This window comes from Homalodisca vitripennis, chromosome 3 (genome assembly GCF_021130785.1).
Source record: "Homalodisca vitripennis isolate AUS2020 chromosome 3, UT_GWSS_2.1, whole genome shotgun sequence".
NCBI classification, from domain to species: domain Eukaryota; kingdom Metazoa; phylum Arthropoda; class Insecta; order Hemiptera; family Cicadellidae; genus Homalodisca; species Homalodisca vitripennis.
Window position 1 is genome coordinate 144,419,663 of NC_060209.1, and position 16,632 is coordinate 144,436,294.

The 16,632-nt window shown below is 31.7% G+C and overlaps 1 protein-coding gene across 1 annotated transcript; it reads left to right on the forward strand.

Annotated features, from left to right (window-relative positions):
- LOC124357625 (all trans-polyprenyl-diphosphate synthase PDSS2) lies at positions 1-16,271 on the forward strand. The gene is made up of 6 exons (XM_046809581.1): positions 1-796; positions 5,516-5,644; positions 7,335-7,536; positions 9,140-9,397; positions 9,917-10,078; positions 12,642-16,271. Exons 1-6 carry the CDS (start codon positions 456-458, stop codon positions 12,795-12,797), a joined length of 1,248 nt encoding a protein of 415 aa, XP_046665537.1. The 5' UTR covers positions 1-455; the 3' UTR covers positions 12,798-16,271.
- The last annotated feature ends 361 nt before the right edge of the window (positions 16,272-16,632 follow it).

Below are 16,632 nucleotides of genomic sequence, written 5' to 3' on the forward strand. Positions count from 1 at the left end.
AATCTTGTTGAGATATTGTTTTTATTTTGTTTCAACTGTGTCATTTTTTAACTTCATTTTATCTACTTTCATAGCTATGTTCTGAAATTAATTGTAGATAATGTACCTCTGATGCAGTTAAAAAAATGTAATGTGTATTAGAATATTTTTGTTTATCTTGAAACCGATGTAAGATATCAAGTTATATTTTTATTCATAATATGAAACGTCTATCATTATTACAAAAACACAGTTAAAAAATACATTTAAGTTTGAATGGTTTCTACTTAATAATAACTTTTGGGTTTTATCTTCATTACCATTCAACCTTCACCTGAAACACAACTTTCACTTTAGTTTGTTAGTGGGGAGGAAAGTGGGTCTTGCATTCTTCAAACCGTTGTTAGTCAGGAGCATCTTTTAAAACCACTTTCACCTTTTCTCTTTCAGTCTTGAGTAATCAGAGAGCAATCGTAATGTCTCTTTCAAGATCTACTTTTAAGTGCAGTCAAGCCTTATTGAGTTACAATTCTTTAACAAATTTGAACTACAGCTTTTTAAAATATGCAGCAGGAAGTGTAAACATACATTTTAAGAAATCCTTCCACAAGGATGTTTCTCTACAAAATGTAGCTGGAAAGTTAGCTCAGAATCAAAGACCAGATTGGAATAGAGCTGTGTCAGAAGCAGAGAAAATAGTTGGATATCCTACATCATTTCTAAGTCTTCGTTGGCTATTGAGTGATGAAATAGCTAATGTAGCATTACATCTTCGTAAACTGGTTGGATCTAATCATCCTCTTCTGAAGACCGCAAAGTAAGTGTAACTTTATAGGACGTAGTAGTTAGAACTAAAATTAAAGGGTAGAGTACGATAAGTGGACCCGGTTTTATATATTGATTATTGACAAATAATATCACATAGTTATAACTATTGATATAACCAACTGATACTGATTTTTAATGATAACTAACTTGTATAAACACTTTTTCATATATTAAACGTATTATCTTTTATAGACAATAACAGATAATCGAAAGCTCGTAAAGGATCGGGAAACAAAGTTTAAAAAGTGGCATATCAGCTGACCTGCTTGCACATAATCTCTGTATTTGTACAGAAGAGAAGTATATTTTTCCAGAGAGGATGCTTTCAATAACCTCTTGAAAGTGGTTAAAAAAAAAAAAATAGTTAGCATTTTTCGTATTTATACATTTTTGTTATATTGTTATCATTTCTTTATTATTTATGAATTTTCTTATTTCCAGTTATTATTGGTTTTTTTAATTGTTATAGCTCCTTATTATAAATGAGATTGTCACTATGCATATTATTTTAATTATTATTTAAAATATGATTGTTAAATATTAAGTATCAATGATTGTACTAAGTTAATTGAAATAAAAACCGGGTTCGTTTATTGTACTGTACCCAAAATAAATAAATGTATATTATACAAATTTTAGAGTTATGATAAATTTACTATTGTATACTGTAATAACCAGCCATAATTAATGTTTTAATCTTAGATGTAGTAAAATAATTGTTTTCAGTCTTAAATGTGTGTCTTGATAACCACAGATTTTGAGTATTTTGAACGATAGCTAGGGCCATGTAAAATACATTTAACATAATTACTTGTGGATACGAATACATGTTATGTACTTGTAAACATGGCTAGAAATGAGTACTTTGGTATTATCCGGAGGTCACTATTTTTGGAAGAGTTTTTCGTACTGGGGACCTAAAAATACAGTACTAGAAAGAATGACTTGGTTGCAGTATTTTAAGCGGCCACAATCAAATCATGATTATAGAATCCATCAATATTCATAACCACCCAAAAATACTGAAATCAAATGTCTTACCAAATTATGTGATAGGTATTTCAGTATATTCAACAATATACTGATTTTAAATCAGTATATTAAGGATAAATAAAAAAAATTCTATGTTATCTATATTTATAAAATGTTAAAATAAAACAATAACTTTTACTTTCCTTTGACTATTTTCTATTTTTCTGGATAAATGTGTCTGGTTCCTTGTGAAACAAAAAACACATGTGTACATCACAATTCTACTTGTTGCCATTAGTCAAATACCAAACATGATTTTACTTTGAATTTGGAGCAATATTGTCGAACTGAATTACGTTTTAGGCTTTTTAAATTGTATTATATTGAAGCTATACTTTTATATGTATTTTAAATGTATTTGTTTCAGATTATACAAAAAACCTAAACTTTATTTAAACTATATTTTAGCAGTGAGTACTTAGGATTGCTTTAGTCAATCTGAAATAGTATTTTTGCTGGTATTTATGCTGTCAAAACTACATTCATTAATTAAAAAGTCATAATTTGCTTGGATTCTAACTAAAATAGTACACGATTTTCAATACATTCATAATACCAAATTTAGAATGTTCAAAGAAGTCTTCTCAAGTGCGTTCTGACTTTTCTTGCAGCGAAACACTACTTGATTTCCACCTTTAATACAATTTTCATTTTCATTTCCTTACTACAAACTGGACTCTTCAGATTTAAAGGAGTAAAGTCATTATCTTATAACCATTTAAACAATTTTTAAATGTTTAAAAATACATTTTGAGACAATAACTGTATGTTGATCGCTATTGTTCTTGCCAGTGTCACTAGTCTACTCATTATATAAATGAAAATAAAAATAGATGACAATTACATCACTAGCCTACTCTGTATGTAAATGAAGTAAAAACAGCTGGTAATGACTAATAATGAATATCGATAGGTCAAATTTTGTATTCAATAGTATCAATATTTATAATTGATGATCATGATTCGATTGTGTTGGTGACTGCTTATTATACTGCAGCCATAGACTATTCTACGTACTGTGAAAATTACATATGGTTATAACGATTGGTTTCTGTTTTCTGCCTTTCATAAGGAGGCAATTTCAGCAAGAAGGAGGCCACTCCATTGCTTGTTATTACATGAAATAAGTAGGTTTAAATTAGGTTATCATAAATATGTTACTAGCAGTATCAAAGTTAAAGATAACATTTATGAGTGCTCACATGGTGTGAGCTTGAATTTGGGTACTACAGCGATGGATGTTTTTCTTCTTTCGCCAGAAGTTTAGGGTGGCGCCCCCGAAGCCTGAACTGATGGCCAGGGCCATTTCTGATTGGTTCTTTCCAGACCTCAAATTATCAATTCGCAGATTGTTCCACTTTTTTGATGTCAGATTATGATCGGAAATGTCCCAGGCTATTAATGCGGGTTTCGGTGGCACCGACCCCACAGTTTTGGTGATAAAAAACATCCCTCGAGATAATACCTAAATTAAAGCTCAGATCTCGTGAGCACTCATTAACTCTTTATATTTATAATATGTACCTATATATAGGCCACAGGCTAGTAAATAGTAGGTAGAAACATTGTGCCCTCTTCTCATCGACGTCACGTCCTTTTTCTTGTGGTAGGTATAAAACAAGAACCGTTTGTCATATTTAATTTTCACAATAAGTCAAATAAAGTCTGTTTTCCTAATAATGTTGTTTTTTTAGGTCCCCAGTAAGAAAAATCTGGTCTACAGATAATACCAAAGTGCCGCTAATGTTTTAATACAAGCCACTTTAGTTGTGGAATTCTTTAACGTTGCAATAACTTATTTTGTTATAAAAAATCAATTGTTCATATTTCTATGCTAATATTTTATGTTTACAATATTTTCAAACTTCACAACCTAATTAAATAAGTTTACTTCATCTAACTTTTTATATTGATTTTAACGAAGTTACATTGTCTTTACCCACTGGTGTTTGGCTTGTTTGTTTAATGAAGATAAGAATAACTTATTCTATTCTATCATATTTAGTACATGGAACAACTGAGAACTAGATTTGGAATTACTACCTATCTTTACATGTTATAATAATTGCTAGTTAAGATTGACAAAACCACCATATAAATGTTATATAAATAATAAAACAATATAATACCTTATAAATAATGATATACCTAAAAGTCACTGGAACTGGCCCTCTCTGAAGCATGTGTTGATTTATTTGTCTTAGACTAAACATTAAGTAGGCCTACTAGACTTTCTATGTAAAGTTAAAAACAAAATTATAAATAATGCAACTTAAATATAATAGATCATGATCAATTAAACAAAGAAATGTTAATATCCATATGTAGACACTTACATAGGTTCTAATTTCAAATATATTTAAATACAACATAATAAATCATTATTACCCTAATATATCTAATACAGTAGTCTCACTGTTATTCAAGTATGTGGGGTCTGGAGGCCCAACTGGATATGCTAACAATTTGGCCAGATATCAGATGTGCTCTAGAACTTGGTTTTACAGTTTCCTGAATGCTAAATTTCTAAATGTATAAGTTAATAATTGAAAAATTAAGTTACATTATTTCATTTTTTATCTTTAGCGTACAATATATGTTTTATAGATTTATTTATTTATGTACTTACCGTGCAATGTGTTCTAGAGCTCAAACGCATTAAACTTTGGGTCATAGATTTACAGATATTTTAAATCCCCTTAATATAGAGAGCCCACAGTTTGTACTAGGGCCATTTTGTGTCAACTCAAAACTCTCAATTTACCTTAACATTTTATATTTTGCTGAACTTTAAAAAAAATGTGTTAATTGTGAGTGCTGAATCTAAGAAAAATGCCAATTTTAAAAATTGGATCTCAAACTGTTTTTCTAGTATGGCTATATGAAGTGTTCTAAAAATTATCAAAATCTCAAACAGACTTTTTTTAAATTACTGTAGCTCTCCTATTGGGCCTAGCTAGCTGTTTTATGCTCTTTCCAGTACTATATGGAACACAAAACCATTGGTTATAATAAAAACATTTTGTCAAAATACATATAAACCTGTTGAGTGAATATTTTTTCTAAAAGTACTATATTCTATATTATTTTGTTGTTAGTCACACAGGTATAATGTAATGGGTTGATAATGAGTTGATTGTTAAAAACTTATTCTTAACAATTGTTTTTCACTTATATGACTATGATTTAATAATAATATTGGCCTACCTTTAAAATTGGTGTTTCTGATTTGAGGTTTTTCCAAAAAGTGCATAATTTAAAGTATTCAAAATATTTAAATAAAAGGTTATTAGTGTTAATAACTGACTGTCTAAGCATAAGTAAGTGTGTAATCAATTGGGTTTGTTGTTAAAATTTTTTTTAAAGTTTATAAGACGCTTCTTCTTTTTAATATTAGTAATTTTTTATATAGTTGAAAGTAACAACACAATAGCTACTTATAATAAAAACAGGAATATTATATGATTTTGCAAAAATTAGAGAAAAAATTTAGGATTAAGCAAAAAGTTTTTCCTTAAAAATTGTTTTGTTACTAACGAAATTTAAAATTATAATTTGGTATTGGATTACTTACATTACTTAGATAGATTTGTACTCATTATAATTCATTATTAGACTTAGAGATCAAATTTTTGATAACATTAATTATGTAAGTTACAAGCTCTGTTTGTCCCAGAAGTCTACTTTATAATGGACGGAACAACATGCAAGCATGGGGACTCATTGTCTTGCTCATTTCAAAGGCAGCTGGCCATCTCAATGTTGATGAAATGGAAGAGGATAAAGCAGCTGGAGTTCTTCACAGGTAAGATTCTCCTTGAAAACACATAGAATTAATTTAACTTTAACCCTACAACTCCTTTATCTCCGATTCCAAGGTAATACAGTTAGTATCTTTAAAAATGATATGACATCTAACAGGATTAATTAATTGTTTTCAATATGTCACCTATTAATCGGTTACATTAGTAATCCTATCTCGTGGAATTATTTTCATGAGAGAGAGGGAGAATATATGTTTAGGAAGAAAGAAAGTATGGGTTAGTATTGAATATGAAAAATACTATAAAGGGTGTAACAAAACTCTCTATGGAAACTTTAGGATATTGGTCCTTTGTGTAAAATGAAGCATAAAGTTAAATGCAACCAATGGTCTATTTCTTTCCGTTACCCGCATATATGGTTCTGAAAAAGTCACCTTATTAAAACTTCAGTTCATTTAATAATAATAGGTTATCAGCCTTTCTGTCTCTGTACCATTGCTGGCTGGACACAAAATGCTAGTGCATTTTTGCATACAATTCAATGTAACTTTATTTCTCATAAGATTTTTCAAAATTAAAGTATTCTTTTAATCGCCATTGTAAACCTCCCCAAATTTTATCTCTCTTGGGGTTTCTCTCTTTTTAGGGTTTCTGTCTCTTAAGAGATAACAGAAATTAAAAGAGAGAGGGTTTCTCTCTCTTGTTTGTCAAACTATTTGTTTTCTTGTAAACTGGCTTTAAAATATTTAAACGGCTGCCAATTTTGAAGTGACTCAAACCCAATAAAAAACTTTTTTTGGTAGGTAATACAAATTTAAAGGGATGATTAAAATTGGGTTTTAATCGGTTCAGTAGATTTTTTTACTATTAGTTTTAAAGTAAATACTACATATAGATAGATATATGGATAACAGAAAGAGATAGGCCATTTTTTCATTTGAGTTTTGCTTCATTTTATCCAAGGATTTAATGTATTAAGAAACAATGTATCCTAAAGTTTCTGTAGAGAGCTTTATTACACCCTGTATATTCAAAATTGGGTAGATTGCAATACTTTGTGATATCTAGATGTGAAATGTGTCTCTATATAAAATATTGAGCACTTCTTTCAAATTGTATGTGTATTTGGGATAGAGTAGAGAGTATAAAATCAGTCCAAGACACAGGTATGGTTGTAAGAGGGCCTCTTATACCATATTAACTTTCCTAATTCAGTCAAAAATTATTCAACAACCTTGATTTTCGAAGTTCAAATTTAATTTTTATTATAGCCATATATGCTTAGTGTTATTTTTAAATACTAAATGTAGTACTCCTTTAATCATATTTACCTGTGTAAACTTGGATCATATGGAACAATTCATCGCTTTTGTTACACAGCTCAAGTAGAACACGTTAATAGCAGCTGAATTCACTAATAATGTGGTCATCATCCGGATTTTTTGATCAGTGCTGCCAGACATAAAATATCTTTATATCTACCTTTTGATGCTTTATAAGTCTGGTTAGAACATAGATATATAACATATATATATATATATATATATATATATATATATATATATATATTGCTTTTTAAATAACATTTCAGTTTTTTAAATTGTCCAATCAAACGTTTAGTGGCATTTTTCAAAATAAACTCTGACATCAGCTTGATAGGATATGCTGGTGATAAAAGTACTAAATAACTAGATATAGAAGTATTATTTATCAATATTTTAATTTTTATAGCCAAAGAGCGTTGGCTGAAGTGACAGAAATGATACGCACCAGCCATCTGGTACACAAGGGCCTGGTGAATATCTATCCTGAGATGTATCCTGAGCCTGCTGTTCTCAATGATATGACCTTTGGCAATAAGATAGCACTTCTCAGTGGCGATTATCTGCTTGGCAATTCATGTGCTGAACTTGCGGCTCTTCGCAATCAGGATGTAAGTACCTTTTCATTAAAATCCATACTTATTTTACCAGTTGTATTATATTTAATTAGTTCAGACTGATGAGGTTCACTGTATCCTTTTTGCATTAACCCTTCAGTGCAGTATTTTTATCACAAGGGTTTTCATGGTTTGGTGTTATTAAGGTTCAAATGGTTTTAACCCTTAAAAGCTATTTTGGCCACAGTGTAGTAATAAACACCTTTCAAAACACATGATAACACATTTGGAGTCTTTTTTTTAGTGATAAAGATAAAAATTTCAAAACAGGTGTTTTAGTCTGGTACACTTAACCTGTTGACGAGTGCAGCAAAACACCCAAATGAGTGCGCACAGCATTTGCCGTTTGGTCCCGTATGAGGGAGCACGGCATTTTCCGTTGCAGACTAATGACTGTCAGTTCGTTCTCACTGACTTACTGTGACGTCTAGCGGAGATTTTTGGAACTTTTCAGTTGTTCCTAATAGTGTCTCTGTACAGTGTTGCTAGTCCTGTATCGTGGTGGAACCTGGTGATAACTTTTAAAACTATTTTACGGAGGCGGGACACAAGACCCGCTACGCCTCCAAGGTTGCCATTTTATAAGGCCACTCCTCCAGAATAACACAAAGAAGCGAAAACTACTCAGGCAGTGCTATGTGTGCATGCAAACACACCACTCGAACTGGACAAAGAAGAAAAGAAACCAGCTATGAATGTTCAACATGTGAGGTCGCTCTTTGTATATATCCTTGTTTTGAGCAGTATCACACACTAGCAAAGTTTTAAAACGAGGTTATTGCTTTTAACAATCTACAATGTATTTTTATATACATTTAAACTATAATAAACAAGTTTATTAACATTTAAAAGTTTTTTTTTGTTTTACTCCCTAACAGTCTGTCACTGGTCAATGAGGCACTCAGTATGGACCGTCATAGCGGCACGGCAAATGCTGTGCGCACTCGTCAACAGGTTAAACAAGAATACATTGATTCCGTCAGCTTCCACCCAGGCCGACAACCGTTAATTTAAGGTGGACCATCTCACCAACTTTCCCACAGACTAGTGATTCTCACATAAATGTCCACTAGACCACAAAAATCCCGAACTTCAGGCATAGGAATTGAACCTGTGATTCCAGAGTCAACTTCCGTGTCCAAGAGTAGCGCCATAGACTTGTTTTTTTTTTTAAGCTTTTGTTCTCAAGATGGGAATCTATCAAATACCTAGGAAATTGTCTTCACTAAGGGAAAATCTACCATTTGCTAAATGGGTTTTAAAATTAGTTGGGTTATATACATTTTATTATATAGACAAATTTACTTTTGTAAGACACTTTCAGAAAATATTGGTACATGTTTAAATTAATTGAGAATAAGAGAGTTTTTAAAGCATAATCAAATATTATACCCTAAATTATAATTTCAAACATAGTAATGTCATAAAATAATTTATTTGTTGATTTAGAACTTTAGAATTCTAATAATCAAGATAGTTGTGTGTATGTGATATATATAATACAAAAAGCATATGTTTTATCTCACCAGGTACATTTACATCATTGTAGTGAGTTGATTAAAATATGAATCTTGAAATATAAAATCTTATTTGACAGCTGGTTGAGCTGATGAGTAGTGCAGTGCGAGATCTGACAGAGGGGGAGTTTCTGGGGCGTAGAGACAAGCAGAATAACCCTCTTCCATCACCACCACCCCACACTGCAGCACTGGCAGACTGGACCCAACGTAACGTGCTGAGCGCAGGCAGTCTGCTGGGCAAGTCTTGTCAGGGAACGCTCAAGTTGGCAGGCCACAGCACACAGCTGCAGGACCAAGGGTACAAGTTTGGCAAGCATCTGGCTCTTGCTTGGCAGGTACATAGATTCTTTTATTATTAACTTGTGTTGTTATAAAATTAATTGTTAGTAGCTGTCTACAATTAGGGAATAAGAAGGAAGGATTTATCTTAGAGACAGCTTGTAAAATCCACTCATCCACTCAAAGTGCAGTAACTTGTTTTAGCCTCTTTGGTAATTTAGTAATGTATAGAAAAATTATCACAATATTTTTGTTAGCAATTTAAAGAAGAGGTTCCTATGTACAATTATCAATTTGATTATCTGCATTAAATTCTATAAATGCCATAACAATATAATTGACTAGTGTACAATGATCTGTCTTTGAATATCTTGGGTTCAGCTCTTAAAATGTCTTATATTCAATGAATAGTTTAAAATTTATTTAAAGTGACTTCAGCTCCTTTCATGTTCCATCTGGAGAGTGAGTCTTCCCTGCTTTAAGAGATTGTCAAAGGCCTAGAATCTGTGCAGTATGTTGTACATAAAGCCAAATAGCTAGGTTATCAATATTAACCAGGATCACTGACTGTGTAGGCTTGTCTGGACCTGGAACCTTTCACTGGGAATCAGTACGTTCCTGGAGCCATGTTCAGTCTAACCTCAGCTCCTGTCATGTTCCATCTGGAGAGTGAGCCTTCCCTGCTTAAAGAGATTGACAAGGGCCTGGAATCTGTGCAGAATGTTGACTATGCAAAGGTATTTACAAACAAGTATTTCTTAAAATTATGTATCAAATCTCCTCCTGCTTAAATTTGTTTAATACATTTGTAGAAAAAAGTATTGTAATGGTCAGGAAAATTCATATTTTGATTTTCATGTTGATTTCCTTACAATGTGTAGTAATTAAATGAAGATTTGTGTACTACGAGGGGTATTCAGAAAGTAAGTACCATTTCATTCTAATGCCGCCTTAGCACTGCAATATGTGCTCTGCACATGCACACTAGTTGTCCTTGTTTACTGGCTATCGACTCAAGCCATTTTAGTTGTTCTACGTTGTGTTTTTAGTTTTCTCTGAACGTTTAAAATGTTTAATACAATTAGTGATCTCACAGATTGTGAGATTTGTTCTGTAATAAGATTTTTGAACACAAGGAATGTGAAACCGGCTGAGATTTATTGTCAACTTTGAGATGTTTACGGGGAAAACATGATAAGTGAAGGAATGGTGAGAAAGTGGGTTAGAATGTTCAATGGCGGTCGAACGAATGTGCATGACGAGAATCGGAGCGGTCAGCCTTCTCTCGTCACCAATGGTCTGGTAAGGGCAGTTGAGGAAAATATCCAAGAGAACAGATGTTTCACTATGACAACGCTATCTGACGATTTCCAACAAATTTCATGCACTCTTGTACGAGGTTATTATGGACCGTTTAGGTTATCGCAAGTTGTGTCTCCAATGGGTTCCAAAAATGCTCACTGGCGGACACAAAACCCAAGAGACTCGGCCCCATACCGCTGGTGACACTCTAACTTTGGTTCGACAATTTCGTTGGGAGCAGTTCGATCACCCACCCTACAGCCTGGACTTGGCACCGTCTGACTACCACTTGTTCCTGCATATGAAGCATGAGCTTGGTGGCCAACGCTTTGAAACCAACAATGAATTGAAACCGATAGTGAAGTGAAGTAATGTTGTGGCTACATTCATTGGCGGGAACCTTCCTACGAAGAGGGTATAGACAAATTGATGATCACCCGCTATGACAAGTGTTTGAACATCGGTGGAAATTATGTCAAAAAATAGTTTAAGGTGTGGGCTTTCATGTAAAAATAAAATTGTGTTGAAACAAAATTGTTTTACTTGTTTTTTTTAACGGTACTTACTTTCTTTACACACACCTCGTGTATGTTGGCTATTTATTAATTTACCATTTGACAGGTGGGGATTTTTCTTATTATTTGTGCCTGGAAAAGTGAGATTTTTGTTATATTAGGTTTGCTGTCTGAGATACACAGTTCATGTCACACTCATATCCTTAAAATAGTTCTTTTTTCATTTGTAAAATTCTTAACTAAAATGTCATCTGAAAGATTCCTTATACCATCCTATTACAATCACTTGTTGCATGAATGTTTATTCCCTAATCATCATTTGCAATCCATAAATATTGTCCAGCAAATGTGTAAAAATTAGTTTAATAAATTAGCAAAATATGTAAGCAAGTGTGAAATTGAATTAGCTGATTCTGTTTACTATTTTACTGTTCAGATCTACCAGCTGATCTATATTACTGTTCTGAAACAGATGACAAGCCAAAGTGAATCAACGAGAAACTATAACTGAAAGAAACAGATAAAAACCATTGTACTTTATTACGCATGGAGCTGATTGTCGAGCATTGCTACACAGTGAAGTTTTACTTTAAACTCAAGAAACCCGCATCCGAGACCCTTGAACTCATTAAAAAGACTTATGGGAATGATGCCTTAAGCTGCAAAAAAGTTTTTGAGGAAGAAGGAAGGCCGGGAACTCGTCAGACGTCCAACAACCGCTCGAACCGATGCTCGGGTGGCCAAAGTGAAAACCGTTTTAGACTCTGATAGGCGTTTAACCATCGCCCTTATTGATGAGGAGATCAGCCTTTCAGTTGGAACCGTCCACACTATTGAAACAGAGGATCTTACGATGAGAAAAGTGTGCAGGAAGCAGGTACCTAAAGTTTTGAGCAAGGAACAAAAACTGGAACGTGGGTGGAAATTACACAAGAAATTTTGGACTTCATCCAGGAAAATAAAGATTTTCTTGACAACGTTATTACTGGTGATGAATTGTGGGTGTTCCAGTACAACCTGGAAACAAAACGGCAAGTTCAGAATGGCACACAAAAATTAAAACTATGCTGATTGTTTTTTCGACCGACGTGGCATTGTTCACAAGGAGTTCGTGCCATTTGTACTGACACGCTTGCGAAATTCCGTAACTCAAGTGGCAGATGTGCTGAACTAAATGTATCAATGCAAGAGGAATGTATTTTGAAGATTATTAAGTAATTATAATGATACCTGCAATACATTTTTGTTTTTGGAACCATTTTCGATACTTATTGGTCAGACCCTGTAGTATGCTATTAATAAAAAAAGTTCTTAGACATAAATTGATCTAAAATAATGTTTTTAATTCCAAAGCATCCATGAAAAATCTATAAATATTATTATATACTAGCACTGACCTTATTTTAATGTAGTCCATCAACATAAACTTTATTAATTTTAATATTAATCCATTTTTGAACATTTGTGATTTATTGTTGAACAGGTGCACAGCATTGTATCAAAAGGTCCAGGAATTGCCATGACAAAACAGTTGCAGAGGGAACATTCACAGCAAGCCATGCAAGTGTTACAGTTCTTCCCAGATAGCGACGCACGCACTGCCCTGTCTAACATCATTGTGGCTATGGGAGAGCTTTGATATCGTGGTCAAGAGACTGAGGCCATAAGTTGATGTTACCTCTTGGCCTTCTGCTATCTACAACCTCTTCTTCATACTCTACATAAACTGTTCAACTTGTAGAGCATTTCTTCTCACTTTGGTGATCATACTATTCTGTCCAATATCATTGTGGCTATGGGAGAGCTCTTACACAGGTCGATTAACTTAGGTCATCATCTGAGTTACCTCTTGATCTTCTAATACCTGCAGTTCATATTATACCCAAAGTGGTAAATTTGTAGACCTTTCTTTCTTACTTTAGTGCAAATTCCTTTCTCCTACATAATTGTGACTGTGGGAGAGCTCTTACCAAGTTCAGAAAACTGAGCCCATCAGCGAACTTACCTCTTGTCTTTCTGCAGACTGCAGACTGTTCCTTCTTACCGGTGCTCTCACTGCTCTGTCCAAAGTGTATGATGATAATGGTATGGTAGACGTATAGTTGTAAATTAATGAAACCAAGAATTAGTAATGGACAAATTTAGAATTTTTGAATCCCAAATCCAATTTTGAACCTTAAAAAGTCGATTCCCGATCCTCAAACCCTCATAGCTTTTTTAAAACTTAGTATGACTTAAATAAAATCACTACCAATTACATTTCATTTATTCTTAAACCTTTGGAGACCGTCTGATAATATAAAAAGTAATCCAAGAATACCACTCTATTATAAAGACCTTCTACTTTAATTTGATATTTTATAATATGGGCTTCCGGAATATATGCTTTTAATCTAAACCAATATGGGCAAAATTTGCATCACTTATTAAATGTATTCTATACTGTAAATGTTTCAAAGTTTTCATACCACCCTTTGTCTTGGAAAAAATATTAATATATAAACATAATATATTTTATGAAGAAAATATTTATACATCTACAAAAATTGTTAAGTGAATAAAATATCAATAGTTCTTTACAAATGAAATACAACAAAAACATGTTTTTGCGATCTGTAATATGCGTAATACCGATCAGCTGTTGTCCGTGAATACATGCAGCAGACTAATGGCGCTGTTGGAACGATAATTTAGAAGATACTAACAGCATGCAAAATATTATTTACAAATAATATGTTAATAACGATACCTATCTACGGATTTCAAAATTCAAAGTACGGCAAAAACATGTTTTAGCGATTAGTAATTTTTGTACTGTTAATCAACTAATAAAGACGCGGCGGTTGTCCCCAGATTCAAATGTCAAACCCCATTGATAGATTCTCGAATCTAAATCATTGTTAAAGATTCAGTGGATTAGAGATTCAGATTCAATCCATCACTACTAAGAATGTCACTCATATTACCTAATGCTTCCTGTCTCTTCTTTATATTGCACAAAAACTGATCAGCCTGTAGGCGCTACTACAATATGGTGCTAACTGCACTTGGAACATAAATTTTGCTATGAAGAACTATTGTTTCTTTTAAAGTCATGTGATTTTTACACACTCAACAACTTATCTTCTTAAATATAGTAATATAGTAAACTCTATCCACTTTTGTTCTTGAAAATTTACAATAAGAAAAAGGAAAAAGTATTACAAAGTGTACTGAAAGTGTGTATTTCAGTACGTATTACCTTCTGTGTATCCAATAATAGTAATTTTCTTAAAAGTGTAGTCCTTTAAGAAAAAGAATTCTATTTGTGAATCTTTTAGGTATTCTGTAATAACATAGAATGCTGTAAGATTATTTGTTGCTTATAAAGAAAGATAAAGCACTTTTTGTATTATATTCCATGTTATGTAATGTTTTTTTAATTGTAACAAATGACTATACTTTGCATGTAGCATGTATTTTTATATGTAAATAATAATGTTTATCGAATCATATTATTGTATTAAATTCTTTGTAAATTTATTAGAATAAATATTGTATAGGTTTATAAATATATAAATACCATATTTGTACAAAGAACTTACTGATATAATCATTGTTAAATATAATTTGCCTTGATTCAAAAACATGTGCTAAAGAAATATAAGTGTTCAACAAGTTGCAATATAAAATATTATTGTAACTGTCAATGTATTAAATTTGTAAATAGTTCAAATATTTTATAATGCTTGTCTTCCGTATTTTAAGACGAAAATTTAAAAAATAAAGATCTTCCTAAGTAAGACACTGTATTATAAAGAGTGTCACTAACAAACTGTTGGATTGGATTTTCAAATTCTGCACAATGTTTATTTTGAACATAAATTATTAATTTGATTTGTGTTTTAAATTCTTATTTGTTTAGCATCTGTCTCTGTGTATGGCTGTAAAACATGAGGTCAGAACCGTTTACATTCTTGCTGTTCTGTATTAGAATCCCTCAAGATTGACTTAAGTTTCCTCAAATACCATTAATAGTATGACCAAATGATCTTGGATTCCTCTGATAATTAATCATTTCTTATTAAAAATATTTATTTTGTTACATTGTAGTTTGTTATGTTTATATTCAATTTGATATTGAGAGCCTTGTATTAAAATGTCAAACTTATTGTGTTTAAGATATTTTGAAATTATTATTGTAATTTTGTAAAAAAAGTTTATAACTAATCTTGCCTAAACGTTTAGAATAGTTTTGATTTCAAGGTTCTACTATACTAATCTGATTAATGTTTGCATCAAAGTTTCAAAGACTTAACATTTTTTCATAAAATTGCATATTTTACACAGTACATCAGATTACTCAGAAAGTGTTTGGCATAGTTTGAATAATCCTGATATATGTATGTTAATTACATAATAATATATAATATAACAACGTTTAGGTTAGATTTAGAAGGCTGTAAAAAGTGAAAATATTTGTTAACATATTTCAAAGAAATTCCGCTTGGTAATTTATTAAAAAATGTAATTATATTAATAGTTTTATGTTTTTAACCTGAAGTTTTTTAAAATTCATTAAAATTCTAAATTAAAATCTATGATCAAATTTTTCTATGATTTAAAAAACCCCAGTATGTTCATATTAATAGACTAACATTTATGACCATACAAATCAATTAGTTAGTGCATGTAGTCGAGTTTCAATTTACACCAATTACAGTGGATTTTATGCAGCTATTTTATCTCAAGCTATGGGATTTGTGGCAGATGCCTGAAAAATATTCATGAAATCTAAAAGTATAATTTTAATTTTTTATTAAAAGTGTTTTAGGAATGGTTAATTTTCACTCAGAAGTTGTTATAATGCAATTAAATATAAATAGTATTTTATGGAATATTTTTGAGTTGTAATGATTAGTATTCCATGATTAAATTTATAAAATTATAGATTAACAATTTCAATTGTAAATAATCTATTTTGATTATTTTTGAGCAATGTGATGACATTTAAGTTTTGTTGTAAGCAATGTGTACAATTTCAAATTAATTTCATTTAATTGTAGATTTGAGTCCGTCCAGCTATGCATGTTTGAAAATGCAATAAGCGTAAATAAATTATATTTTAATATAATATTGTGATTCCTGTTTAATTTTTCCCTATTTTCTTGTATTTAAAAAATGTATCCATTGCAAAAATTGCTTTAGGTATTTGTCTATGACAAACTTGTGTTCTTTATTTAAACTGCGATGATGCGCGTTATTAGATGGTATCTAAATAAATTGGAGCCATTGCACTGCATTACAAAAATTTGTCGGAGCACAATGAGTTTTTGACAGTGAGACATGAATATTTGGAAGGGTGAGGGAGCTCAGAAGTGGAACACATCAACCATGTTAGTTGCCATCTAGCCTAACTCCTAATGGCTGATTCAAAAAGAGCGCCGGTTTTGAAAAGACAGGTAAATTTTATTTTATCGGTTGGCAACAATGTT